The 27,573-nt window shown below is 38.7% G+C and overlaps 1 protein-coding gene across 1 annotated transcript in view; it reads right to left on the bottom strand.

The window, feature by feature from the left end:
* Positions 1 to 27,573, bottom strand: part of NRP1 (neuropilin 1) — a 179,006-nt gene that overhangs the window by 90,018 nt on the left and 61,415 nt on the right. The window contains exons 3-6 of the mRNA XM_023752176.1: positions 23,509 to 23,690; positions 18,690 to 18,917; positions 12,380 to 12,535; positions 9,966 to 10,132 (exon numbers count right to left, since the gene is read on the bottom strand). Coding sequence (XP_023607944.1) covers positions 9,966 to 10,132; positions 12,380 to 12,535; positions 18,690 to 18,917; positions 23,509 to 23,690 — 733 coding nt within the window. The remainder of the gene's footprint in view (positions 1 to 9,965; positions 10,133 to 12,379; positions 12,536 to 18,689; positions 18,918 to 23,508; positions 23,691 to 27,573) is intronic.

A 27,573-nucleotide genomic window follows, 5' to 3' on the forward strand; every position in this document is an offset into this window, starting at 1 on the left:
TCCTAAATGTGAACATTAATGCACTCTGTAAAGGTACAATTATAACCACCCTGACAGAAATCAACAAACCTCACCAAAAGAATTTCTGAAAACTGCTATCATAAAATCTGTGCATGTTATGGATTTCATTAACATTTTACTCCTCAGGGATGCCCAATTGTACAATAACAGAAGTTCTTTAAATTTTAAATACCACAGACAGGAACAGCCTTTCACCCAAAGCAGATGTGAAACCATCAAACTTGCCCTTTTATTGGTCCATGGATATGAGACTGGTTAGTAATTGATAGCCCTTAATGTGTGTTTAGAAGTCAGAATTAGAAACTTAATAGTATTTTCCCATGAAATAATAAGTTAATAAGCAATAGGCTTTTCAAACACTGTTCCTTACTCTTGACTACACTTGAAGTTAAAAAAATTAAAAAATAAATCACTTTGATTCGCTTACTTTAAGAAAGCTAAAATAGACAAAGGCCAGTGACACACAATGTCCAGGTGAGGAGGACCTCCTTTCAGTCATATATTTTCTAAATCCTGTCAATAATGACTTGTGATTTTTGTCCTTGTGTTTCTTTTTCTTAATCCTATCCTTATCAGTGCATTTTGAGACCTGAGTGTGCAGTATTCTAAAATAACATCTGTATTTATTTAGCTAAAAACAGTTCACTTTTAAAAGCAAAAAATATTGAACCTTAAGATAAATAAGCAATGAAGTTATGAGGCTATTTTCCTGCATAAGGTAAACAGATGAATCTGTATTTTTGGAAAATAAAAGACCTATGGTTCTGTTAAAAACATATCTATGATAAGCAGTTGAAAAGGGAGAAAAACCAGCCAAACAATCAGTTACTTTTTCTTTCAAAATGCTGACTAAACTGATTATTTTTTAAAATGACTTGATTAGGATTTGGGAATTTACATCCCTGGTTTTGATTAGGGGGTAGTTTTACCCTCAACAGGATAACCAATTTTCCCCTCCATCATGACAACCAAAAACTTCTCCAGAGTCTGGAGAAGTTTTTGGTTGTCATGATGGAGACATGTGTGTGTGTGTGTGTGTGTGTGTGTGTGTGAGAGAGAGAGAGAGAGAGAGAGAGAGAGAGAGAGAGAGAGAGAGGAGAAACTGGCTCCTAGTACAGGCCAGGATGCTACTAAATATCCTACAATGCACAGGAAGATCCCCCCAAAATAATTATAATCCAAAGTGTCAGTTATCAGTATTGTCCAGGCTGAGAAACCCTGCTTTGGCATAGTCCAATCATTTGTTTAAATCTTCTGCAGTGACTGTTCAATTTAATAGACATCATTTACAATAAGCAACTAAATAGAACTATGCTGGGTTTAGATATGCTTGCTTGGTCTTCAGGGCATCATCTTCAAAAAGAATCCAAATTCATTTGCACATCTTGTTGCAATTAAGTACCAGCAAAGAAGTAGGAGAAAGGACACTAAGACACTAATCCAGGTTCTGTAACTAACTCACTATGTAAACTTACACATCACTTGACCTCTAATATATACAAAATAAGGAATTTGAGCAAAATGATGTTTATATTTGCTTTTAGTCTTACACTTAAAGTTGCGATATCTTAGATAAAATTATTCTAGAATATAACTATGAATGGTAGCTACAAATAGACCCTGGCATACAACATTAAGAAACTCAAACTATAAGCAAAATGGAATGTGCATGCTATGCAAATTAATTTATTTTTAAGTGTAATTCTTCCTAAAATGTGGTTATTTTAATATTCTTTTTCCAGTAATGCTTCATCATAAAAATTTGAGAGGTTTCTTTTAATATCATACATTTTCCTTAGGGTGTACTGACATAAAATATTAATTAGTAAAATCACTTGACTGATTTACAAAATTTAATTAAGTGGTCAAATTGACCAAAATATTTAAAATCATCTTGGCATTTTCTTGGTATGAGAAAATAACCAGTTATAAATATTTAAATGATTATGTGACATGCACATTGTTTTCCTGAAATCATATCTCCCATTTAAAAAGTTCCTCTGAGTTTAATCTGTTCCTATATATATTTCTTATATATACATTTCCTTTGAATCACTTACTATAACATGAAAAACCAAGGTACCAGAGAAAGCACTAAGAAAAGCTCTTCAGGAGGCAGTAATTTTGGGAACATGGACTTCCTGGTTGGAAAGCTAGTCATAGAAAAGAAACCTGTGATGCATGAAAGGTAGGATGTAAAGCATTCATTGTATGCAGGAAGTAGAAGTCAGTTTAGAATAAGAGCAAGAGAACCAAAGGCTCACCTGGAAGAATTTTTTAAAGTAAATCATCTCTCTTCCAGATCAATGTTTTAGCTAAAACAGCATGTTAGTATTAGTTGCAATAAACACCCCTGTACACACACACACACTCGCATGCATAGACTACCTGGGTAAACATTCAATTGAACACCTATATTGTCCCTAAGTCTGCCAACATTATATATTTTTACTAAGTATATAGGTTTCAGATGTTCAGTTCTATAAACATCATCTGTATACTGTATTGTGTGTTCATCATCTCAAGTCAAGTCTCCTTCCTTCACCATTTATTTCCCCCTTTAGTGTCTTCTATCTCCCATCCATTTCCTGTGGTACTCATCAGGAAGTTGTCTGTCTATGAGGTTTTTTTTTCTTAATCCCTTTACCTTTTTTATCTAGCCTCACCCCCTCCCCATCCAACATTATATTTTACATGCATCATTCCAAATTTGGATAAACCAATGCACTATTTTTGTCAGTTCTCTAGTCACACATTTATAAATTATCATTTTATTGCAATTTCAGCTATTTACTAATGCTATGAATGAGATAATACACGCACTACAATGACTAGCTTACAAGTACAGAGAGTTTACAATTAGGAAGACCTGGTTCAATATACGTTCTGGATTAGTCAATTTAACAGCAGGAACCAACTTTGAATACAGCATTACAGATTATAAACCTGCTGGGAAGTAGAAATTGTATGAAAAACCAACAACCACTTTATAGGAGATAACTTCTACACACACACATTAATATAAGAGAATGAAAGATTTGTCCACAAAGTTTAGAAGAAAAGAAAATTATATATGAAACTTATTAAAATGAATGACATTCTAAAGCTTTAAGATAAATTACTTCAGTTTCTTCTTTCAATTTTAGAGGACAACTCACTTTAAAGATAAAAACAAGTGTTTGAAAGAAATTCTTCTAATTGAATAAGCAGCACTCAATTTGCCAACTAAAATTTGCTAAAAATGTGTATTGATACTCTTTGTCAGAGGGAATATTTCCATGAATTCATGAATTATTTCATTCCATTTGGCACTTAAAGGACATCCAGTTAGCCCTTTTTTAGTTCCTGAAATCAAACCAATGCGTTTAAATTATCTTTTGTCTCTGTTCTCAGCAAGTAACAACTGACAATTCATTTCTGAATCATGAGGAAGCCACTTAGAAGTTGGTAGTAACAACTCACAGCCCTAAACGGATTCTGAGGGACCTCCTGGACTAAAGGAATGACCCTGCATTGGAGGTTACGAATCTGGCGGTTTGGACAGTGTCCTCTGTGACCTGAGAGGCCCAAAGACCTCACCTGGCTTTGTTGCTTTTCTCTGTATAGTTGGCATGAGAATATCTACACAGTTTACTTCACATGATACAGCATGAGGTGAAAAAACTCAATTTGAGTGGCCAAAGAGCTGTGCAAACTCCAGCTGCACCCTGAGCCTGTCAGACTAACCACAAGGGTGATCCACCAGCTGCTGTCTGTCTTCAGGTGTCACAGTGCCTACCGCCTGCCTCCCTTCCCAAGTCTGCAGAAAGACGTCCACTTTAATTGTGTAAGAATGATCATTCCCACAAGTTGCACCTTTTCCCAAACTGGGATTCTGTGAACCATTTGACCTCTCTGGGACTCATGAAATTGCAAATAAAAACCTCTCATCTACTTAATTTATATTCTAAAACTAAAATGGGAAGTATAGGCAAAAATGCTCTAAAAGGAAAAGTGCTATAAAAAATTAGGTTTTGTCATTAGAACATGTCTTACAATGAATTTGAAAATCCACCAAAAACTAAAAACCTTGGATTTGACCAGTTGTGCACGTTGAACTTTAATGAAGTCACCTACTCTCTTTGAAACTCCAGTGAGTGAACAGAACTAAGTGTGCACGTACGTGTTGTTGTGGATGTGTTTTGATTCAGCTTAGCCTACCTCCTTATCACACTAAGGCCTTTGTTACTGGTGTCTGCTTTCAGAGGTCCTTCAGTTAGAAAATATAGAAATATTATGCAAGAGAAATACATGTGAGGCAAAAGTAAAACCTGAAACAAGCTTCCTGACAAGGTTAGCACTAGTGCCTGTCTTCTGGAACCTTTCTTCTCCTCACACCTCAGAATGAAGGTTTGCACGGTTGCCTTGCTTCAGGGGCTGATGGATGCTGATAGTTACAGACTGCCATCTTTGAGGGCTCCTCTTTCTGTGTGATTAATTCATAATGGGGCTGACTTCTCAAAGGAAGCAGGATGTAGCTTAGAAGCCAACTGCTGTCTGCTTTTCTGGAATAATTGAAGGCATAAGTAATCTAATACAAAAATTTTCCTCACAAAATACAATGCCCTCAAATTTGTAGAAGAGTAGAACCCAGCTTGAAGTGGTTTGTCAAGTAATTATGTCTAAAGTCACTGGAGGGTGTGGTAATTCATTAGTCCCCAGTGCCATTTTTATTTCTTTGGAATAACAAAGCTCATATCCCTTCCAGGCATGATTTCTCTTGCCTTTTTTTCTTCTTGTTTTCTGGCATTTTAGTCATGGAAAAGTCACAGTTTTTTTGAGGAAAGCACTCCCAAGAGCTTTAATTAAAGCTAGAAGAATAAATCTGTTTACAGTGTGGAGGACACTATCATTAATAAAACATTAAAATAATTAATGAATTAAATTCTGCTTTGTGTAAATGGCTATACTTAGGATCTATGAGAACATGTCTTCTGAACAGACAGGTCTGTTATGCACTTAGTTTGCAGAAATGAAGAAAAAAAAACTGAGAATGCATTTCTCTGAGATTCATAGTATCACAACCTGCTAGAGCTTGAATGGAGACAGTCACATACATTACCTCAATTTTAAAGGAAAAAGAAATCAGTTTCAGTAAGGTTAATGGCTTGGGCTCTAATGATGTGCTTGAAAATTAAGTGTTTTTTTTAAATAGCACCATTGATACCCTGAGTCTACACTTTGAATCTTTGATTGTTTAACCAGAAACAAAAGCAAGAGACAATCTGCACTAATAAAAGAGAAACATGCAAATTGGTGTCACTCCGCTACCCTTCCCATTGGCTAATCAGGGCTATATGCAAATTAACTGACAGCCAAGATGGCGGTGGGCAGCCAGGCAGCTTGAAGCGAACATGAGGCTTGCTTGCTTTAGTGATGGAGGAAGCCAACGTTCCCCGCCTGCTGCTGCCGGCCTCTGAGCTTGCAGTTTGAAACATTGTTACAAATATAGAAGCTAAACAAAACCCCAGAAACCTACTTTCAGCCAGCCGGGATCTCAGAGCTGGAGTTGAAACAGTGTTTCGATTATAGAACCCAAACAAACCAGATACCTGCTTTCAGCAGCCGAGGCCTAAGAGCTGGAGCCAAGCCTCAGAGCTAAAGCTGGCCCAGAATTAAAAAAAAAAGAAAAAAAGGACAGGTTGGGAGCTTCAGTCACCCGCCAGCCTGAAAACAGCCCTCAGCCCCTCACCCAGACTGGCCAGGCACCCCAGTGGGGACCCCCACCCTGAAGGGTGTGTGACCAGCTGCAAACAGCCATCATCCCCTCATCCAGGCTGGCCAGGCACCCCAGCGGGGACCCCCACCCTGATCCAGGACACCCTTCAGGGCAAACCAGCCGGCCCCCACCCATGCACCAGGCCTCTATCCTATATAGTAAAAGGGTAATATGCCTCCCAGCACCGGGATCAGCGGAGCAGCGAGGCCTCCCGGCACCAGGATCAGCATGACAGGGGGCAGCGCCCAAACCCCCTGATCACCCTGCGGCTCTGTGTGTGATAGGGGGCGGGGCCACAACCTCCCTATCCGCCCTGCTCTGTTCGTGACAGGGTGCGGCGCCCCAACCCCACCGCCCCACGGGCCATGCTCTGTGAGTGACAGGGTAGAGCCATAACCTCCCCATTGGCCCTGCCCTGAGTGTGACAGGGTGCGGTGCCCCAACCCCCTGATCGGCCCTGCTCTGTGGGTGATAGAGGGCAGTGCCCCAACTGCCCCCCACGGGCCCTGCTCTGTGTGTGACGGGGTAGGGCCATAACCTCCCCATCGGCACTGCCCTGAGTGTGACAGGGTGCGGTGCCTCAACCCCCTGATCCGCCCTGCTCTGTGTGTGACAGGGGGCGGTGCCCCAACTCCCCTATTGGCCCTACTCTGTGAGTGACGGGGGGAGCTCCTCAACCCCCTGATCAACCCTGCTCTGTGCGTGACAGGGTACGAAGCCCCAACCCCCCTGATGGGCCCTGCTCTGTGAGTGACAGGGGGCAGCGCCCCAACTCCCTGATTGGCCCTACCCTGAGCGTGACTGAGGGTGGCATCGCAACCTCCCAATCCGCCCTGCTCTGTGCATGACAGGGGGTGGCACCCCAACTCCCCAATCAGCCCTGCTCTGAGCCCGACCAGGGGCTGCACCTAGGGATTGGGCCTGCCCTCTGCCACCCAGGAGCAGGCCTAAGCCAGCAGGTCGTTATCTCCTGAGGGGTCCCAGACTGCGAGAGGGCACAGGCCGGGCTGAGGGACCCCCCCCCACCAAGTGCACAAATTTTTGTGCACCGGACCTCTAGTTAAATTAATAATAAGATAAGCAGCTCTAGGACACAGAACAGAATGAAATACTTTGAAAAAAATAGGAGAATTTCACGTTGTGATTTAACTCTGCCATTGACCATAAAGAGGTTTTAGTTGCTCAGGATATGAGTAGCCTTTTGAGCAGGATATGACCATGTGTAGACCTCTGAGTTGAGACTTCCCTTCGTGCTCCTTCTCACTAAGCTGCCTCTTGTTTTTAAGCTTTCTGGCAGACATCAGATCTCACAGGAAGCACCATTGTGAATGTTCATGTGGATGGTTAATGGTGCATTGTTTTTTTTTTTTTATGTCACTCAGTAATTTCCCAGAGAAAACAATGGGAACCTAAGAGTGTTCCTATCTTGAAGGAAAGTCATCTTCCAATATTGTTTTATTAATTTAACACATGCAAGTGTTTGTCCTTGTTGCTACAGTAACATGTTTGTAGGGTATATTTGATGCAAAATGTGGAAAAGCTGAAAAAGAAAACAAATACCATCTGCATATTGATGTGATGGGGTAAGTGACTCTCGCCCCTCAGTGCAATGATGCTGTATTTGGGTAATTTGTAAAGCATTTAGCTAATAAAAACAAGGAGCTAACCACCTCCAGGTAGTTTCTGAAAAGCTGGAAACACATGAAATTATTCGTAATTAGGTGTTGGGTGGATGTTAGGCACTCCCACCATGTATACAGACACAACTAACATGTAAATGAGCCCACTAAGCTCCCCAAGAAGAACAAGCCCATTTTACCTCAAGGTGAGCAGACTCTAAGCTTTTCTGACATTCATCTTATAGAGAGGGCTGAGGAGCTAGGGCCCTGCATGCCAGGCTTAGAAGCAGTTAGCACCCAAGTCATCTTGGTGTGAGCCCTCCCAGTGGGAGGAAAGTCTAACGGGAGGTAAGTGATTGAATTTCTAGGGGTGGTAATGAATGATAAAGATGCAGCACACTGTGTAAAGAAGCAGGTGTTGGGGTACCACAGACCCTGGTTGCCAAACTCAGTCACTAACTGTGACCTAGGGCATTTACTAATTTTTTCGAACCTCAGTGTTTTAAAATGAGGATAATTGTACCTCTTCCACAGGATTGCTCAGAGAATTAAAATTATGTCAGGGATTCAGCGAGGTCAGGCCGCATAGTAAGTACACAATAAATGGTAACTATTTTATGAATGGCACAATTGTCAACTATTTCTAGCTCTCTTCCTGTTAGCACATGTTGAATTGCTGCCTCTCAGACGTTTACTGTGGCTGTGGGATTTGCTTTGGCAAAAAAAAAAGTGGGTGGAAGTGCTTTTTTTGAGGGAATTAAAGAGCCAGCATGTTCTACCACACTCTCTTTCTCCCTCTGCCTTGGTGACAGGCAACATTTCAGATGACGGCTGCTCCCCCTCCTTGTGGGCCCTGTTTGAGAAAATGTGGAGCAGCCCTTCAGCGAATCAGAGATGGAAAGTAGCACAAGAAAGAAATAAACCTTCTTGTTTTGGTTACTTTGCTTTTTCTGAACATGCTTTGATAGAAAGAGTTGGAACATTTGAGATATTTTTTTCATCTAGGGCAATCTCAAATTGTGTCTAACTCCTGAGAATGATGTAAATCCTGTCCTGTTGAAAATTACTTTGCAGGACCTATTTTGTTTCCGTGTTTCTACTGACTTGCCTTGCACAGAAGAATTGCTGCAGTTGCAATTTCAGACCTCTTGCAAGACCACTTCCCCTAAATTATTGAGCGCTTTCCACATTACCAAGAATGGGACTACATTACCATGCAAACACGCTTAGCACTGCAAAATGTAAGCTTTCCTCTAGAGGCACATCTGTCAATCACACACAATTGCTTGTTGGTTTGGGAATGTGGAAAAACAAGTTAAAGTTACCAAGAGCTTTTTTGACATAGGCAAATTCATTTCATTTCTGACTTAATATAGAACTGGAAAAGTCTCATCTTTTCTCACCCTTTAGATATTTCTCAGCATTAGTTCAGTCTCCTGTAAGAGGTTAGGATGAGTTTGTCTCCTATAATAGGCCATTTCACATTAAATGTATGTTAAACTAATATTGACCTTTCCAAAGTAAAACAAAATCTGGCATTTTGTTCTCAAAAGACTGAAGCAGCAGTAGATGTTGAAAATAGAGGGTTAATAACCGTGGTTTTTTTTTTCTTACTGAGAAACTCTCCCTCTGGGAATTAATTAGTCATTTTTATATATCTAGCAATGAATGCAAGGTGCTGCCTACTCTCCTCAAAAGGGAGCCTGGATCCTTCAGCAATTCACTTTGTATAATTTGCCCACAGGTTAACCCACTCAGCCAGATATGTGTGTTTCATTTTACAATGGGTGAAAAAGTCAAGAATGTGAGCTTTGTCTGGGGGTATCCAGATATCAAGGTTGGGCAAGTTGAGGACTGGATATGGTGTTAGGATCAAGACCAGAGATGAGTGAGGGGTGGGGATACTACTGACGAGAGGAGGGTTTGTGGGGAATATAAGGGTTATGGGAGAGAAGGGAATGCCAGAGCAAAGTGAGGAAAGCAGAAACAATTTCACTAATGAGAATATGAATATGTGCATTTCATACATGGATGTGTAAACATAATCCACAGAGACCAGTGCCCCCAAATAAACCGCCTGTGCTATATTACCCTACATGGAAAAGTGAACCTCAATCTGCTTCTTCCCTTTGTCTACCTGAACAAATAAATTAAAAACCCTATACTTGGGAACAAGTATTTCACCCAAGTCTACAAGTAGGTTTAATATATTTCATCCAGGAAATAAACATCTGTTGAAGTAGGAAGCATATTAATAAAAAATGTGTAGTTTTGGGGAAAAATCAGATCTTTCAGTGTTACCAAAGTGAGACATCTTTGCTTAAATTCTGTGAAGAGTCCTATGTAAGTATTTGAGAAGATGCATGGTTTTTCAGAGATGTCATCAGGGCTTGCTTTTTTTTTTTTTGATGGTGTGCCTTTGTGACATGGTTCCACAGTGACTTAGTGCCCATTAGCCTTCTCTTCTCATCTGAAGGCACTTGTCAGGCATTGCGCTTTTTCAACCATCTTTCTAAATGACCAAAATCATCTTCAACCCTAAATGTGCCAGGTCTTAAGCGACCTACCTGTATCCACTCTCTGTAGGAATCTTCTCCAGGAGTCCATCCATTCTCAGGGTAATTCAGGCGGGAGCGTTCTGAAGACCAGTTGGTGCTATACTGGGAAGAAGCTGTGATTTGGTCAGAATGAATCTCTCCCGATTCCATGCCCAGAGCTTCCATACATTTGAAATCTGAAAGGAGGAAAAAAATGGCCCAAAGTCATCAAAACAGGGCACCTGTGTTTCTTCTTCTTTTTAATCTGACAGACTAAAAATTTCATATTGTGTTCAAACAAAGTTTTACAAAAGATGACAGTAAAGAACTTATTAGAAGCTAGGACTCATATATGCATTTTCGTGGCAATAATTTCTGTTTCTGTTTTGTTTGCCCATTTATTTTGTTTTATATATTCTACATATAAGTGGAGCCACACAGTGTTTGTCTTTCTCTGTCTGATTTATTTCACTTAGTATAATACCTTCTAGGTCCATCCATTTTGTCATCAATGGTAAGATTTCATTCTTGTTATGGCTGAATAATATTACATTTTTCACATGTTCTCTTTGATTTATCTATTGATGGACACTCAGGTTCATGGAAATATTTTTTTTTAATCCTCACCTGAGGATATATATTCCTTTTTTTTTTAGAAAAAGAGAGAGTAAGGGGGAGAGAGAGAGAGAAACATCGATGTGAGAGAGAAGAGAGAGAAACATAGATTGGTTGCCTCCTATATGCACCATGTCTGGGGATCAAAACCAAAATGTGCCCTGACCCAGAATCGAACCCACAACCTTTTGGTGTGTGGGATGACAGTCCAACCAACTGAGCCACCCAGCCAGACCATGACAATAATCACTTAAAGCAACACTATGATGACCTCATAGTGATTAAATATTTTTCCAACTGGACCAAGGTTGACAGGAATACTATTAGAAATTGGTAGGAAATGATGGAAATTCCGATTTCTTTTCAAAGTTGAATGTATGTAGACATGTCACATGGGCACACACCAAAAATTGTGTTTCAATAAAATTTTACTATTGAATTATTTCTTACAGTATTTAATAAAGGTGAAAAAAATTCTATGTCCATTTACAATCCATAGTCAGTGGACACTAGTCCTTAACTCTGTTTTTCAGAATCCTTGCAATTGGCACCCAAGCCACCTCTTCTGCATCTTTTAGTTCTCATGCTACCTGCTCCTGGCCTAGTCATGATTATTAAAATCACCAGTTTATTTTATTAAAACACAAAAGTATCTGTCAGGGGTAAATGCAGTATCATATGATCCCAAAGGGCACAACAGTTTAAGAGTTTTAGAGCATAAAATAATGCTAACAATGATGACCTTGTATTCCACTAGGTCTCATACACTAAGTGAAAAAATAAAATATGAAATTGATATGACATATGATATTGGAAAATGAATCATTAATTTTAGGAAAATGTGAATCTAAGGCACTAAAGTGAAAAAGGCTTTAAAAATGAACCATCCAGAAAATCTCAACTAACCAAAATTTTACATTTTTTGAATTTTCTATCACAATAGGTAAGGTTTTAAGGCATAAAAGGTTTTCATTCACTGGTTTTATACTTTTAAGGTTAGGTTTGTTATTTGTAATATAAAAATATTTATAGCACAAAAATACATGGATTAATTAATCAATTAAATTTCTTGGAATTTAATTGGCCTTTTTATTTTCCATTAAGATCTGGTATAAAAGGTCTCCAAACACCTAGTCTTCTCCTTATCTTACTTTACAACCCAAAAGCTAGAACTGATGAAACAATTTATTCATTGTTCTTCGTTATTTTTCCCCCCATTGGGCCCTTAAAAGCTGGAAAACACATAAACTTTGAGGAAGGGCAGAGTTATTTGAGTATTTTAATAAGATATAAACAGATATTCCTTTTTCTTTCTTTTATGCAAAGTTGTAACAGAAATTACATGCTTCTTTTACATGAATATCCATTTTCATTCACTTAAGAAAGAACAACATAACGGTTTCCGCAGACCAAACCATGGCACACCATCCATTCTATATGGCTGCCCTGTCAATGAACTCCACAGATTCATCCTTATCATCCATGATGCATGCTTGTCCTTTTAGGAATCTCAGCCCAATACATATTTGAAGGTGCCAGGTAGGTGGCCTGGCATATTTCATTGTTTCAAAGCACTGTTTTTTGATTTCCCACTTTCTCCCATAATTTCAGAGGCTTATAAGCAAACACCTCAGGTATAATTTTATTAAGAAAGCACACCAGATAATTCTTCCTATTGATATTCGTAAAACCCACTTAAAAGAGAAAAATAAACACTTGGCAATCCAATTCACGAAACATTTCTTTATTGTTTCTTGCTACCCCTGGTGTGTGAGGAAGAATAACAAGGAGTATTTCCCACAGGCTTTGCAAGGTGAATGAACACTGACCTTCAGAGAGGCTGCTCTGCAGGACGCTGTAGTTTGCTGAGAAGCCTTCTTTTGCTATCGCACTGTCAGTATAAAAAACCATCGATAGAATGCCAGATGAAGAACGAACTCGACCTGGTGTTTTCTGTCCACAGTAACGTCCAATGTGAGGGCCAACTGGAAAGGGAGAAATGCAGAAAACATTAAAATATATTTTCTTCTAAAGCAGATGCAAGAACCCCCATTTGCAAACATGGGTTCCAGTGGAACCCAGTGTTTTTCTACACAAAGCATCTTCCCTGGCTAATTGCTTTGCTTTGAACATATCCAATCAGGTTTGTGGAGAGAATTTCCAAGTGTACTCAGAAGAGCAGTAACAGATATCACCACATTCCCTGGGAAGCAAGTTGTGTTCAGTAACAGAATCAAAATGCTTTCTTCACTTTCAAAGAATGAGATTTGGGCTGTTAAGTGGAACCTTGGAATTCATCTCCAGGACCAATTCGATGCTGTGGTGAACAAGGTCTCTTAGAGTTGCCTGTCCTCACTGCCCTGCCCTAGAAGGAGATCCTAAGGAAGGCCTATGTCCTGGGATCCTGGCTGCAACCAGGGCAATACTCAGGGTCTGATCCAACACTGTGTAACCCTGATTTCTTCCCTCATTCTATATTTTAATCCTAGAGCCCTATTATGACAAATATCAGTGACTTTGATAAAGGATCCTGTCCAACTCAGAACTTAATCTGAAGACTAATTTACAATTGTGACAATTTAAAAATTTAGAAACTGTAGATACCAATCATTTATGCAAGATAGCAAGTTGTAATCAAAATGAAATGAAAATACATCTTTCTGACTTCGGTCCTAGTTTTTTTCCCTGACTGCGTTGCACTGGTGTCCAGAGGCCAAGAGCTGGTCCCAGCAGCTATTTGACTGTGTGCACCAGGAAGAAAGTAGTCCCTGAGGCAGTCAAGTTTGGGAATGCTGATTGATTTGTGATAAAGTTAAATTGCTATTTGGCTTACACTGGCCACACCCTTGTTGAAGTGCTTTTAGACAAATCTTGGCAATTAATAATTATAAATTGTCTTATGGATGGTGCAGGGCCATCTGGGTTTGGAGAATCTTTCCATTTCCCTGTCCAGATCAATAGCAAGACAAATAAAAAGTATCATTTTCTCTAGGTTTTTACTTTGCACATATGGTAAAAACGTACCAGATGGTTTGGACTTAGAAAGACAATCTGACGTGGACCATTTTACCCTCCAAGAAACCCATGATTTTGTGCATTTCAACTAAAAGTTATTGCTTTGTTCAAGAAAATACAGTAGGTGGACCTATCCCTGGCAGGATAAGCCTTCAACAGGGAAGAGGTGTTCCAAGGCCTGTATGTGCAGCTTGGATGCAGAAGGCTGTGGACGAGGGCTCAGAGAAACTCCAAGTATGACTGAAAAAGCGAACCCACAGAAGTGATCAGCCTGGAGTCCCACATATCAGCTGAGTTCTTAGGTTGGCAACTAATTTGAGAACCCTTCTTTTTAGAGTGTTCATATTCTTAGCTAACAGGTTTTTAGTTCTTAGCCAATACTCTTGAAAAGAGAACAAAAAACACAAAGAAAAAGAAAAACAAAATCTAACCCCACGTAGTTTACATATTTGAGTTGGTACAAAAAGGTTATTTCATGCATTCAAAGCAATTGATTTGACAGAATTCAAAGAGAACAGACTATCAGCTGTCAGAGGGGAGAGGATGGAGGGCTGGGTGAGAAGGGTGAAGGGATTAAGCAAAGAGAAAAAAAGAAAGACTCATGTGGACATAGACAACAGTATGGTGATTTCTAGAGGGAAGCGGGGTGGAGGAGATAGATGAGGGTAAAGAGGGGATAAATGGTGATGGAAGGAGACTTGACTTGGGTTGGTAAACACACAATATAATATACAGATGATGTGTTATAGAATTGTATGCCTGAAACCTGTATAATTTTATTAACCAATCTCATCCCAATAAGTTCAATAAAGAACACACCAAGAGTTTTCTGTCTATTGTAATCCCTCACTCTTCAGCAAGCAAACATTGTGTGTATGTTTATATTGCTTTATTATGAAGGAAACAAGAAGGCTGACCCATTTAGGGGAATTGATAAAGATTATCTAGAATGCATCACATGGTCATAGGCAGTGGCTTTGCATTATGGGAAGAACATTTCGTTACATTCCAAGTTGGCAGAAGAGAACATTTCAGAAGATGAAACTTTTGCTGTTTTTTGTTTGTTTGTTTGTTTTTCTAGCTTTAATCCTGGCCTCAGATTCTTTTGTAAGTGCTAGTACTTTGCTAGATTTTCCTCATTCCGAATGTGGCCCTACCACAATCCAACACTTTTTTCCTTTAATATGGAGTGTAAAGTTGCCCATAACATATGCATAAAAATATCTAGCTAGAGTATAAACTCAAATATTTTCTTTCCTTAAAAAGAATCCCATTTCTGGTCTTCAATCTTAATGGGAGGCTTAGAGTCCATTCATCCTCCCTCATTTAAATTCCATTATTGTGGTTTCATCACTTTCTTTTTCTTTTGTTTGTGGGCAAACTTTTACAGCCTTAATCGTTGGGGTCCTTCTCTGATCACCATGGTCACTGACCTTAGCAAGAATATAGGGCACAAGGGAAGTTGTAGTCACCCCCTTCAGCTCTGGTTGCTGATCCTCCCCCACCACTGTCACCCAGTTCCTCTGGAGAGGGTGGGGGCAGGGGGAGTCTTTTTGAAGGAGCAAACAGAAGAGAACTTGTCTACTGCAGACTCATAATTTAGAGTCTCCATGACTCACTGGTTTATAATGTGTATGGCATGCTGTGTAAATCTGCCTTCTGTCCTTTAGAACATTGCCCCAGACAGCAGAATACAACTCTCTACAGGAACCCTCAAGATATGAGAGTGAAAGGCTTTTTCGACTATAATACAAAGAAGTATTGAATTTTCCTGAACAACAGTGAGACCTTAGCCTAGCAAACTAATGCAATATTGATCTGAGGGAGAGTGGGTAAAGTACTCTTGTCCGTCTCAGGTTTGTGTGCATTTGTGTATTTACATGAACACAGAGACTAGATTTCCTTCTCCCATTCTTTTGGACTCAACACCAAGGAGAAGAAAATTGTCACAAAAACAGAAGTATCATTCAAAAATTGAATTGTTGAAGAATTTAAGCGAGCAATATGGACTAAGCTATCTCTTGAGGGAGAGTAGAACTGCTACAATTCCTAAAATCATTGATATCTTCTCAGGTGTGAAACCAATATAGTACTTGTATAGTTTAAAAGATATACCTGGAACTGGAAATGGTAGTACCTCATTCTTCGTATTTTCCCATTAATCTCTCCAATAATTACCACCCTACTTCAGAGTCAGACACTTTGGCTTTTTTCTACCTTTTTACTTTTTTAAAAAAAGGACAATGATCTAATCTAAAGAGGTCATTTTAAAATGAGGTATTTTGAATGAATGAATGAATGAATAAATAAATAAATAATGGAATCATTTCAGAAAGGTGCAAGATAGGCTATGTATATTAGTCTTACAATAATGAACCTTTTGGTGGAGAATATCTGGACTTTGCAACTTTTCCCCAGAAAAACACTTGCATTTATATTTTGGAATGTTTATATTTATGTGATTTATATTTTATATTTATAGTTTAGAAGGTTAATTTTAATTTAAAAGTAAATTTTTAAAAACAGAACTCAATTTAGCTTTTATGAAAGGTATTCCTAAAATCATCAATAATGCTTAGGATATAGGTAACAAGGATAGTCCCAGCTTCTCCCCCCCCCGTCCCCAGAAGGGGGCTGACTTCATCTGCATCCATGTGGTGTGAGTTAAGCATTCATACTTGGTTCCATGATTCAGCACAAGCATTTGTGGCATCAACCAGGCAGCATGCTTAGCTATATGTTTAAACTTCCTCAATTACTTCAGAGTTGCTACTTGTGAATCCACAGAGCTTCAGAGAGCATGATAGATGGAGATATGTGGTTCACAACATGCATGCCTTGGATTTCCAGTTTTGGAGTGAACTGCTTTTCTTCAAAGTCTATTTGAATCAATGGGTAGCTTTGAATTACTTAGTCATCTAATTTAATGTTTGTGATAAAATGCAACATAAAAATCACTTGGTGGTTAAAAGCCTTCAGCGCCTTCTGGTTGTTGTTTTTGGAAAGAATATCAAAGACTAAAAGCAATTTTGCTGGCAGAGAAACTATGTATTGAACTACTATGAAAAAATGTTTCTAGTGCCACTGACAGAAACTCAGGAGAGCACACAGTCTCTCATTTTGGCTAGGAGAGTGAGCTGCTACGTTGGCATAAGATGGACAAGGCCAGGTAAACATTAACAAATATACAAACACATTTTTTCCATTCCAAAGCCAGTTTTCTCTGGGATCAAGTCAAACTCACCATAGCTCAAAACATGGGTGAATTGCAAGGCTAACAACTCTCATTGTTAATTGTTCTTCCCTTCAACTCAGTGATTTTCCAAAGCCAGAAAATTACTACTTTGAAAAACCCTTGACACTAATAACAATGTGCTTCTTTCTGAAAGTATTCTAAATAAGGTGGTTGATTAGACCTCTTTTTCAGATGTTAATTTAAATGTAAGTTCTAGAAAGGAAGGCTGCAAATTTGGGTTGTGAACAAATGAACCCTTTATTAAATGTTCCAACTATTATTACAATACTATTATAATATTGTTTTCCTAATTATTGGATTGAATACTTGGAAATCAATCAGTACTCTGTTTGGGAAAATCTCATTACTTAATGAAGGAGTTTCCTTAAGATCATCATAACCCTATTTATATGGTAAAAGACTAAAAAAGCAGCTAAAATAATGTTAACTTATCCATGTATTCCAATGACAATATAAGCTTTCTTTAAACCCAGTTTTTCTCCTTTACTGTCTAGGAACAGGAACATAACTAAATTAAATTACACTGATAATTTAATGTCATTTCAAAGTCAAAGGCAATTTCTTTTACATTATACTTGTTCTCCATCTATAATTTATTTAAATACTGTTTCCTCCAAATTGATAATATCATAAAATAATATTTTATAGATGGTTATATATGTCTAACTGCATGATTTGTAAGAACTTCCAAACTGCCCTTTCTGATTTGTATAGTGTATTCTCTAGAAAAATATTAATATTAAACCAGACTAAACACAAGACAAGCTATGCCATGCAATGCAGCTGCAGCAAATTATTTGATGTTCTCTCCCGCTGTTCAGAATTTGGGTGTGTATTTTTGCCATTCTTCTTCTAATTCACAAGGATTTAAATGGAAAACTTTCCTTTAGGTGTCCACAGGGCTACCTCTCTGACCTCCCTCAAATCTTAGCTCAAATATCACTTTCTGTAGAAGACCTAGTCTGACCATCCTATTTAAAAATTATTCCACACATCCCTCTCCCCTAACACTAGCACTTTTCATACCTTCATACTGCTCTATTTTTCTTTCTTTCACTTTTTTCTTGTTTATAGAACTTCTCACCTTCTAACATTCCATACATATAATTCATTTATTTGTACTATGCCTTGTTTATTGTTTCATTCCCCCCCCCAAATCTAAGCTCCACAAGGATAGTCATCTTTGATGGTTTTATTTACCAAGTGGCTAGAATAGTGCCTGGGACAGGGCAGGTGCTCAATCAAAAAAGTGTATAATGAATTTAGATGATAGGAACAATGAATATGAAGAATGTATTGAGGTGATTCAAGTTGCCAAAGATAAAAATTCACTAGAAGTGGGCAAGGTCTGTCTAAATTAGAAATGTTCAAACATTCTCATTCCTCTTCTAAATTTTTCAGTAGCATAATGGATGCTTATTTCACCCCTAAACTTTTACTAGGTATTTAACTTCTCTTAGGCTCAGCATTGGTAAAATGAGTGGTTTGATTTAATTTATCTCTTAAGATATTCTCCTCTAACAGCCTATGAATTAATGACCAGTAGACAGGTCAATAAAATGAACAAAATACTTTGGTCAGGAAAACTATATATTGGTTTTTAATTATATCACAAAAAAGTATGAGGTTTTGCATGATCATTCAGGGTCTCAGTTTCCTTATCTACAAAATGAAGGAGTTGAACTAATTACTAAGGCTGTTTGAGCTCAAAGCTGCTCTGCATAGAATTATTGATTTCCTTCCTCCTTCTGAGCTATTTTTAAAAAATGATGCATGTATCATGACATGTGTCAAAGGATCCCATTACCCCCCCCCCCCCCCGGCCCCTCAGGTCTTTCCCTTTTGGGGATTCTTCTTTCCCTTCTTACCATCAGGGAATCCATCCCAGATTTCTAGCCGGTCATAGCGACAGAACATGCCCCCAGGAGAATTTGAGTCAGGCTCTAGGTCAAAGCTTTCAAATTCCAGGATAATCTCTGACATCTTTGGTGCAAAGATAATATAAGTGCATTCAAGGCTATTGGGATATTTTTCAGGGAATCCAGGGGATTTTATCACTCCACTAGGGCTTGTGTAGTTCTGGGAACACTCAGGACCTATGAACAAAAGAGAAAAAGGAGCAAAGTGAAAATCCCTTTAAATGACTTCATTAAGAAATAACCTGGGCAAAGACCACATATCTTTCTAATAAAAGCCGATCTTTGCAATCACTGTCCAAATCACTCAGCCTTTTCATAGTACTACTAGGTATGAAAAGCCAAGTTCAGATTTATTGTCTTCACCTTAGTTTTCCATTTGTGTGGAGCAATTAAAAAACTTCTGCTGTTTAGAGAGAAAAAAATGACAAATATAAAATCACATGGGAACAATGAATGAGTAAGTACAGAAATCTCTTGACAGAGTCCCAGAGAAATAATTATAGCCCCTTCAAGCTTAAATCCTTAAATCTTGAGACTGACAGCCCTTTATTGGTGAAATGGAACATTTACAAAGGCGAGAGGGAGAATTCAATGGAGAGAGTTTGGGTTTCAGATTCCTACACCAGTGACTCAGTAACTTTGCCAGATGTGACCTCTACCTTTTTGACAAACTAACTGTGAAAGGTAATTCGTACATGTACCCAGGGTGAGTGACTCATTCTGAGCGGTGTTGACACAGGTGTGCTGGTAAAGTGTGGCTGCTAGTGAGGGCGCCATAACTGTGATTACAGGCCATGCTGCTAGAAGTCACCTAATATCAAGGTTGATATCCTAACCTTCCCCACAGTATCAGAGACAGTACTGTCTGCCATTCTAAAATTATATATATGAGTGTAATGTATATATTTTTAATGTGTGATTTTAATGACTATTCATTGATCAATACTTTACAAATTATGGTGATTTGTAATTTAAATTGATCAAGCATATTCAGACATATATTAAGCTGACCTTATGACTACACAAATGACACAATTTCAATTCATGGCATCCAGCACTAAATAGGGTGGTCTTAAAAATGTATACACATACTTTGAATAATTATAAAGGCAGTATTCACTAAAATGCATTTCATTTTCAAAATTGAGCTATCAGCTATTAAAGTGTGTATACATTTTGGGAGACTATGATATTGGGAATCCTTTAGAATTTTATTTCCAAGATGTAGGAACAGTGACCCTGGAGACCTCCAACCTCCTCCCTGGGGCAAACAATATGTTGGCTAGGTCCTTGTAAGGCAAAGCAAAAGCAGGGTTTAATGCCGGTACTGATATTTCCTCCTTCTTAGATAAAACTATCCAGGTGAGATTAAGATAAGTGAGAGAGAGAGAAAAATGACAGAAATAAGGGCATACTTTAAAAATAAAATATATTTCAATGCTTTCACTGTGTCCTTGTCCTGTCAGATACCTTTGGAAGCTAGCTCAGGTTTTCTAAAGTATTTGACAAAAGCTGGGAAAATTCCATGTGGTGATGGAAGAGAACTTGATTGAGCACCAGAAGGTCTGAGTTCCAGTCCTGCCTTTTTACCACAAATCTGCTGCATAGCTTCAGTGGTCTCCTAACCTTTCTGTTCCTCAGAATCTGTGCATTGCAAATGGGAGGTAGACTTTGGGATTTGAAAAAAAAATCCCTTTAAACTTAAAAGATTCTATAATTTCCTATTTCCTCCATCATACATATTTGTTTTAATATTTTCCTTATTCACAATTGCATAAATTTGCCACAGTTGAGCAAATACATCCCCAGAAAGGAGATGGCAGGAGTGGGTTAAGGAATTCTGCAGTGAGTATACAAGCAAGGAACAGGAGGGAGGGCGAGCAGCACCCTATGCCTAGGAGCAAATGAGCTGCTGATACAAGGTGCATGCCCAGCACTGGAGCCAGTGAACACCATGCTTCTGACATTATCTGTAAAACTGAGAGTACTCTGTGTAGCTATAAGAGTGACATTTCATTATTAATGGCAATAAAAATGGATAATAATAATAGCTAAGATACTCTCTTTGGAATAATTATTAAATATAGAAACTTTTAATCAAATGACTTACACAGAGACTCATCCCCCTCTTAGTAAATGCGCCCCTCTCCTGCACTGAGACCCATAGAAAACGACTACAGCTTTTTTCCTGCTTTGGGCCTGGATGGCCCAGGCCAAGGGAAGGAAGGGAAGAGTGATACGTGGGTTGGCTTGGATTTCCCACAGAAATTTCTTTAGGTGAATGGGAATGATTTTAGGGCTGGTGGCTGAAGGTTTCAGCACCTGGGAAGAGATGTAGAAGGGAAACGGGGGGTACCTGGGGAGAGACATTGGGTTCCAGGATGGTTCTAGGAGGCATAGTGAGGGGGACAATGTCTTCTTGAATTTTTCAGCAATAACAATGTAGTTGGGAAAGGAAACATGCATGCATGAAGAAATTTGAAAATATTCTTTTTAGAAATTTGAAAATATTAAGAAAAAACGTAAGTGAAACATTTGTGTGCATATGAATACATTATGTGTATATATATGTATATATTTATATGTAGGAGATAAGTTGGGTATATGTATAGGAAACAAAGTATATTAATTTGGAAGAGCTTCCTGAAAAAAATTCATTTAGACAGAGCTAGCTGCTTATATAAGTTAAGGGCCATAAACCGAAGAGAGAAAGGGCTATGAATCCAGAAGGCACCAGGTTAATCCATAATCATTGCAACAATAAGTTCTTATTGGACACATCTTCAGTGCCAGGCAGTGGCTGCATGTTTTCCATTTCAACTGATCTTTACAACAAGCTTGTGCTAGATAATATTATCCATTTTTCGGATGAGGAATTGGAGGCTCTGAACATTCTCAAATAGTAAGTGGCAGAATTAAAATTCACATTCAGGTCTGCTGGGCATTACCCAGTGCACTATCCTGAGGCAGAAAGCCAGCTTGTGATCTGTGAGAGTAGGAGCTGGAGAAGGTCCTGAACAGGTGATGTTAAGCCTTGCACTTGACCCAACAAGACAATGAGGCTTGACTATGACCCATGAGAACTGCCATAGTCATTTTGAAGACTATGGCTTGAGGACTGCTTGAGAAAATGTATGTAGAATAAGAGAGGGTGGAGAGAACCACAGATTAGGCCTGTTTAGTTAATGGCAATGGGCATGGAAAGGAAATGTGACTCTGACATCTTAGGGTAAAATTCCAAAGAACTAGAAACCATATGGGATGTAGGGAGGCAAGAAGAAAAAAATCAAAAAAGGCTTTCTGTTTTAAGGATGGTGCTGGAGAGCAGGACAGAGAAATAATGGTACATCTGAGACTAAGAGAGCGAAGGGAATGGAATTCTTTTGGAAGAAGATGAATAATTCTTAATGACATAGTAATAGATCTCTCTCTCTTTTCTCTTTCAACCATTTTCAGATCTTTGAGAACACTGAAATGGCTGTTCTCTCAGGCCCTTTGGTGGCACCATTTTTCTTTGTAGTGCCATATGCAGGTAGAGCGAATATAGATATGTGTGTGCATATGTGTACAAAATGATTTAACACACCAAATGGCTTTCAACACAAGGAAATATGTACATATGTAATCATCTGTACATATTGATGTCATATTCATACTGAAGAGTTTCCAAGTATGTACTTAAATAAATGTCTGAAGTAAGTTCTCTTCATCTATCCACATTTCTATGGGGCAGTGCAGATATCTTTGAAATTTTAAGAAGTTGTATCAATGTTCCCAGAAACTCCTAATGACTCCTTTTCACTATTCTCAGTTGTTGCTGACCCAGAAGACCTTAGGCATTTGCCATTGGTATGGCTAGATTTGTTCTATTTTTAAAAGCTCTTTTGCCTATATTCTAGGACAATATATTCAAATCTTGAACTTCTGTCCCTAGATAGGTCCTCCACACATTAATGTTAAGGGAATAATTAAATACAATAAATATAAGTGAAGTATGAATTTAATGCATCAAAAGATTCTATAGGCTGTTGGAAAAAACAGTTATATGTAGGTAAAGATATATTGTTTATAAATTGACTGATATATATCTTTAATTCCTAAAGGCTGGGAGACCTGATTTATCAGATCCTATCTCATATCAATATATAGCATTGGAATAGAAGATTAGTAAGTAATTATATTGGAGGGGTAATTGACATGCAATTCCTAAGGGGAATGCCATTGAAAATGTTACTGCTCTATTTTTTCCAAGAGGTCTTTCCCCAACAATTCCCCCATTAATAGAAATCCTCCGATAGCTTTAGACACTCTAAGGCTAGTGGACTGCTTTGCTTTTCCTGGGAACCACCAGGTTTAAATTTTAGAATAAAATAAAAGAAACAGGCTATACATAACTTTAAGGCAACAGGACTGCATTTTTAATGGGGGAAAGAATTAAACTTCAACAGTAGATAAAGCATATTTTAAGAAGAAATGACCTTAAAAGAGTTTAATGGAGTATATGCCTTATAAATGGTGGTTAACACATTAGAATCATGCAATTTTGATTGATGAAGTATTTTTTAAAAAATTTAAATATACTTCCTCCATATAGTGGATACTTTTCCTTTGTTTAAAGTATTTCTAACATTTCTATAATGAGAATACATGATTTTTTTTCAAAAGGATAATAGCATTTACTCCTTGTCTTTCTTTTCACTTTGTCTTTCATGAATCAAACAATCTTAGTAAGCACTTAGTTGTATTTGTTTTACTCTAGGTTACTCACCTCTCTTGAAAATTTCATAACGTATGGAAAATCCTGCACCATGTGTCTCATAGTCAGAGACAAATTTGATGAAAAGAAATGGCCCTGAAGACACTATAGGAGAAGGGGCAATCTTTCCACAGAACTTTCCCCATAAACGTCCATCTTCATTTTCTCCATCAATGACTTCCACATAGTCATACCTGGCACAGAAACATGGAAGGAACCATTAGGTTAGCAAGAAATACCCTTTTAATTTCCAAAATTTAGAAACCAGCACTGTCCAGCATAGTCTGTCAGGAAAAAAAGTCCTACCTGCACTCACCACTGTATTATAGGGAGGGGAGAATCTAGCAAAATGAAATAATTAAAATGGACTACATGATGTCTGTATACATCATCTGGCAATAGAGAACTATTAAGAATAATGCTGTCCATTATACTTGCAGACAATGTAGTTAAAGTAACTAATTAACAAGAAAAAGAAATCTCATGAGCACTATTCTCTCTTATTAAATTGTGTTCCTTTGTCTCTGGTGGTGTGGTGTCAATACATAATGCTATGCATTCTTTTCAAACTATGCAGTTCTTTTATGAATTCAAAATGTCTCCTTAGCTGGAGCTTTCCATGAACAATACTTTCTGTGAGCGACCCTCTAAACATATGGCCATAGAATAATAAAGAGATCCTTTACTGTTTAACCCAATTCCAGCAAATGCCAGACTTCTTAGGAAAACGTTCAAACACAGATCATCTTCTTCCAAAACTACACTTGAATTGCAGAATGTAATTTCTCCAAAGAAAAGCAGTTTATTTAAAAATAGCAAGTAACTTTGTTTATACCCATCAGCCTGAAAATTTGAAAGAATATTGTTGTTTAAAAAGGAAACATAACACATTTGGAAATACCAAAATGATGTGATGTTTAAAAATTCAGGCTTAATGATACACTAAGGAGACAAATGATAAAGGAAGTGGCAATAAAATATTATACTCTAAATATTGCACTAAGGTAACAGATACACTTGGACATTTTTTCTCTCTAAAAGGTCTGAAAAACTATCTCCAATAAACAAGAGTCCCCAGGAAAAGAGAAAGATTTTCATTTGTTTGGAATTTTATATTTCTTAGTGTCTTGCTCTTTCTTATTACTTACCAAGTCACTAGGAAAGAAATAATCTGATTTGTCTTCCATTTTTCTTTGAGAACTGACATGAAAACATTACAATTCTTTCATTTCAAACATTTATTTCTGTGTTTAACTTGGTTCAAAAGTCTTGGGATCTATTAATTTCAGTAATGGCTAAAATATGGCAGTAGCATAAACTGCATCTGGAAATTTAAAAGAAATCAATGCCATCTTTAGCAATCCCTTTCAAACTGTCTAGGACACATTATTTATCTATATTATAAAAGGCCTCTGGCCCTAATGCTGAAACTGCCAAAGACCGATGAGGGTAGGCGGGGCTTTATGCGTGGCAGGGTTGGGGGGGCGGATGGGCGGGGTGCGTGCGGGTGAGCGGGGCAGCGCGATTTTGCACACTGGGTTTCTAGTGTTTATATAAAGTCTTAGGAGACAACTGCAAAGATAATATCACTAGTTAAAGTGGACAGTTGAATGCTCTTTAAATTAAAAATGACACTATGCATCAGTTATAGTTGTGTGCCAGTTTTGTGTCTGCCAGGAGAAAATCAAGCTGACATTGACGGAACTAAACATTAGCATGTGAATTATTGCATTAACTGCATTTCCTCTACTGCATCCCATATTTCCAGTAGCCCTTACTGGCCTGCCCGCATCACTGTCCCTTTGCAAAACTAGGAAAATACCCAGAGGAATTGTTCCTTTCTCAATACTTTTGGAGATGCTGTGCATTTTAAAAGAAGATGGAAAAGGAGAAGTAAAAGTGGAGAATGAGGAGGAGGATGAAGAAAGCAATGCGGGTAAGGGTGGGGGTGCAGCTGGAAAGAATGGCAACTCTGCATTCAGTAAAGCCTCACAAGTTGGCATTTATGTAGCAATACCTTTTATCGCCACTGCTTCATTGACTAGACAGGTCTGCATGTTTTGCCCACACTTGTGTATAATTGAATTATGATTTGAACTGTTGATTGTGTTTGTCTTGGTGACTGTGCATCTAGCTCTGCAATACAGGCTTTTTACTTGAATCCTGACATGATTTGAATACTAAGTGGCTAAATCCTAGTGCATTTTGCCTTCCTGCCACAAATAAGAAAGGTGGGCAGGCTTTCGGCAGAACTAAGGGCCTTTCTGTGAGAACACCTTTCTGCCAGGTGTGAGAGGACTTGCTAGCACCGTGCTAGGGAATTGAACAGGGAACGAAGCTAGCACTTTAATTGACATATATATCTTCTAATAGGAAATAGGAGGCTCTCCTCTTGGCAACAGTAAAAGCTATTTTTAAAAGGGAGAGAGAGACTACATACTCTTCCAGGCAAGAGATGTCATTATTAAATGCCAATTTTAGGGAATTGAATTATTCATGGATACAATAGTTACATGTATAAACTGGGACGGTGCTCTCATTTTAGCACTTCCCTTCAAAGAACCATCCAACAGGGCTCCTAAGAGCTGTATCACAAATAGCAGTTCATGTAACTATTCAGGAGGGTGTATTCGCACAAGTTGTAAAGAGTAGTGTTGCCAAAGAAGTTAGGAAAGCAGCTTGCCTCTCCCTCTGGAGTTGATACTAGTTCTATTCCATAAGTTTCTTGCTGACAAACGTGGTGCCAGGAATGCAGCTAGTGTGCCAAGATCCCTCCGAGAGACTAAATGTGTCACCACAGCAACGCACTAAGTCTTCATTGGCCTGAGGCCCACAATCCTGTGTTTGCAAATTTTGCTCCTGCACCGACCCCCGCTCCATCCCCCTCCCCCGCCCCCAACCTGGCCACAGCACAGGGCTCTATTACTGCTGTCCCTTGGCAACCACTGCGTTTCCTGGAATATCAAGCTCCCCATTCGCAAAGGCAGAGACCTACAAAGGTGAAAATGGAGACACTTTTAAGGCCCTCCTTAGCAGCTGGAGTGGGAAATGGAAATTGTGTCTTGGGCATGTAATTACTAAGAGCTAGAGGAGGGCTTGGAAAATTGACTTGTCTCTTCCTTTCGAGCTCTGCTCCTAAAGAAGAATGCTCTAGGTCAGTGGTCGGCAAACTGCCTAGGTGGCAAGGGAACCGGGTCTGTCTCAAGTGCACTACCCTTCTGTGCGGGCCCTCCCTGCTCTCAGTGTAAGCCTAATCCTGGGTCCCAGCTAGAAAAGCCCTTCCTCACACCTCATCCTCCCCATTACCGCAATGTAAACATCATGTGGATTTTTAAAATATTCAGAGGCTCCTCTCCTCCTTTAGCCATCCTTCCATTTCTTTTCTTAAGCCTTCTACCTTAAAGCTTTTCCTTTCTGCACTAATAATGGCAAAGCAGCCTACTGGGGAGTAATGAAAAGATCTCTCAACCCAACCCTTTTACAATGAATTAAAAGCAACTTTCCCATGTTTTCTGTTTTGGGATGTGAAACGCTGGTGGCTTATCTCTGGAGTATCCCTAGCTTTAGAGTGCAAGTTTCTGAAGCTAAAGGCCTTTTTGCTTACATATCCCCCTATCCTCACCTTACTTGAGAGTGATGAAAACACTTTGCATCCTAAGAGTAACCATGAGTTAGGTTTCCCATAGGAATGACAAAGGAGTAAAGATTTCCTTCTAAGAATTCTTGAAAGGATTATCCAGAGATTATGGTTTCTTTTGGAAAGTTTGAATATGGTATTAGGAAAATGGCATAGTAGAGGGGAAAGTGATGGAAAATGAGAAATGTATTCAGTTACCAAAGAGTGGTTTCCGAGGCTCTCTAGGTAGGCAGTGCTGAATATACAAACAGCACACTTTACTGAAGTGGGAGTTTCTCTTCTGGGTGTCAGTGACCCCAGAACTCTCCACAGTGAAGCCTGTTAATAGGAAGAAAGCTAGTCCTCTGCAGGGTGTTGTCTGTGTAGTGAGCCACTGTACCAGGCCCCTCACAGCTTCTGAATGGCCTGGAATTATTAGGAAGGAGGATTTTAGGCGGTGT

This window comes from Myotis lucifugus, unplaced genomic scaffold, assembly GCF_000147115.1.
Source record: "Myotis lucifugus unplaced genomic scaffold, Myoluc2.0 scaffold_29, whole genome shotgun sequence".
NCBI classification, from domain to species: Eukaryota; Metazoa; Chordata; class Mammalia; order Chiroptera; family Vespertilionidae; genus Myotis; species Myotis lucifugus.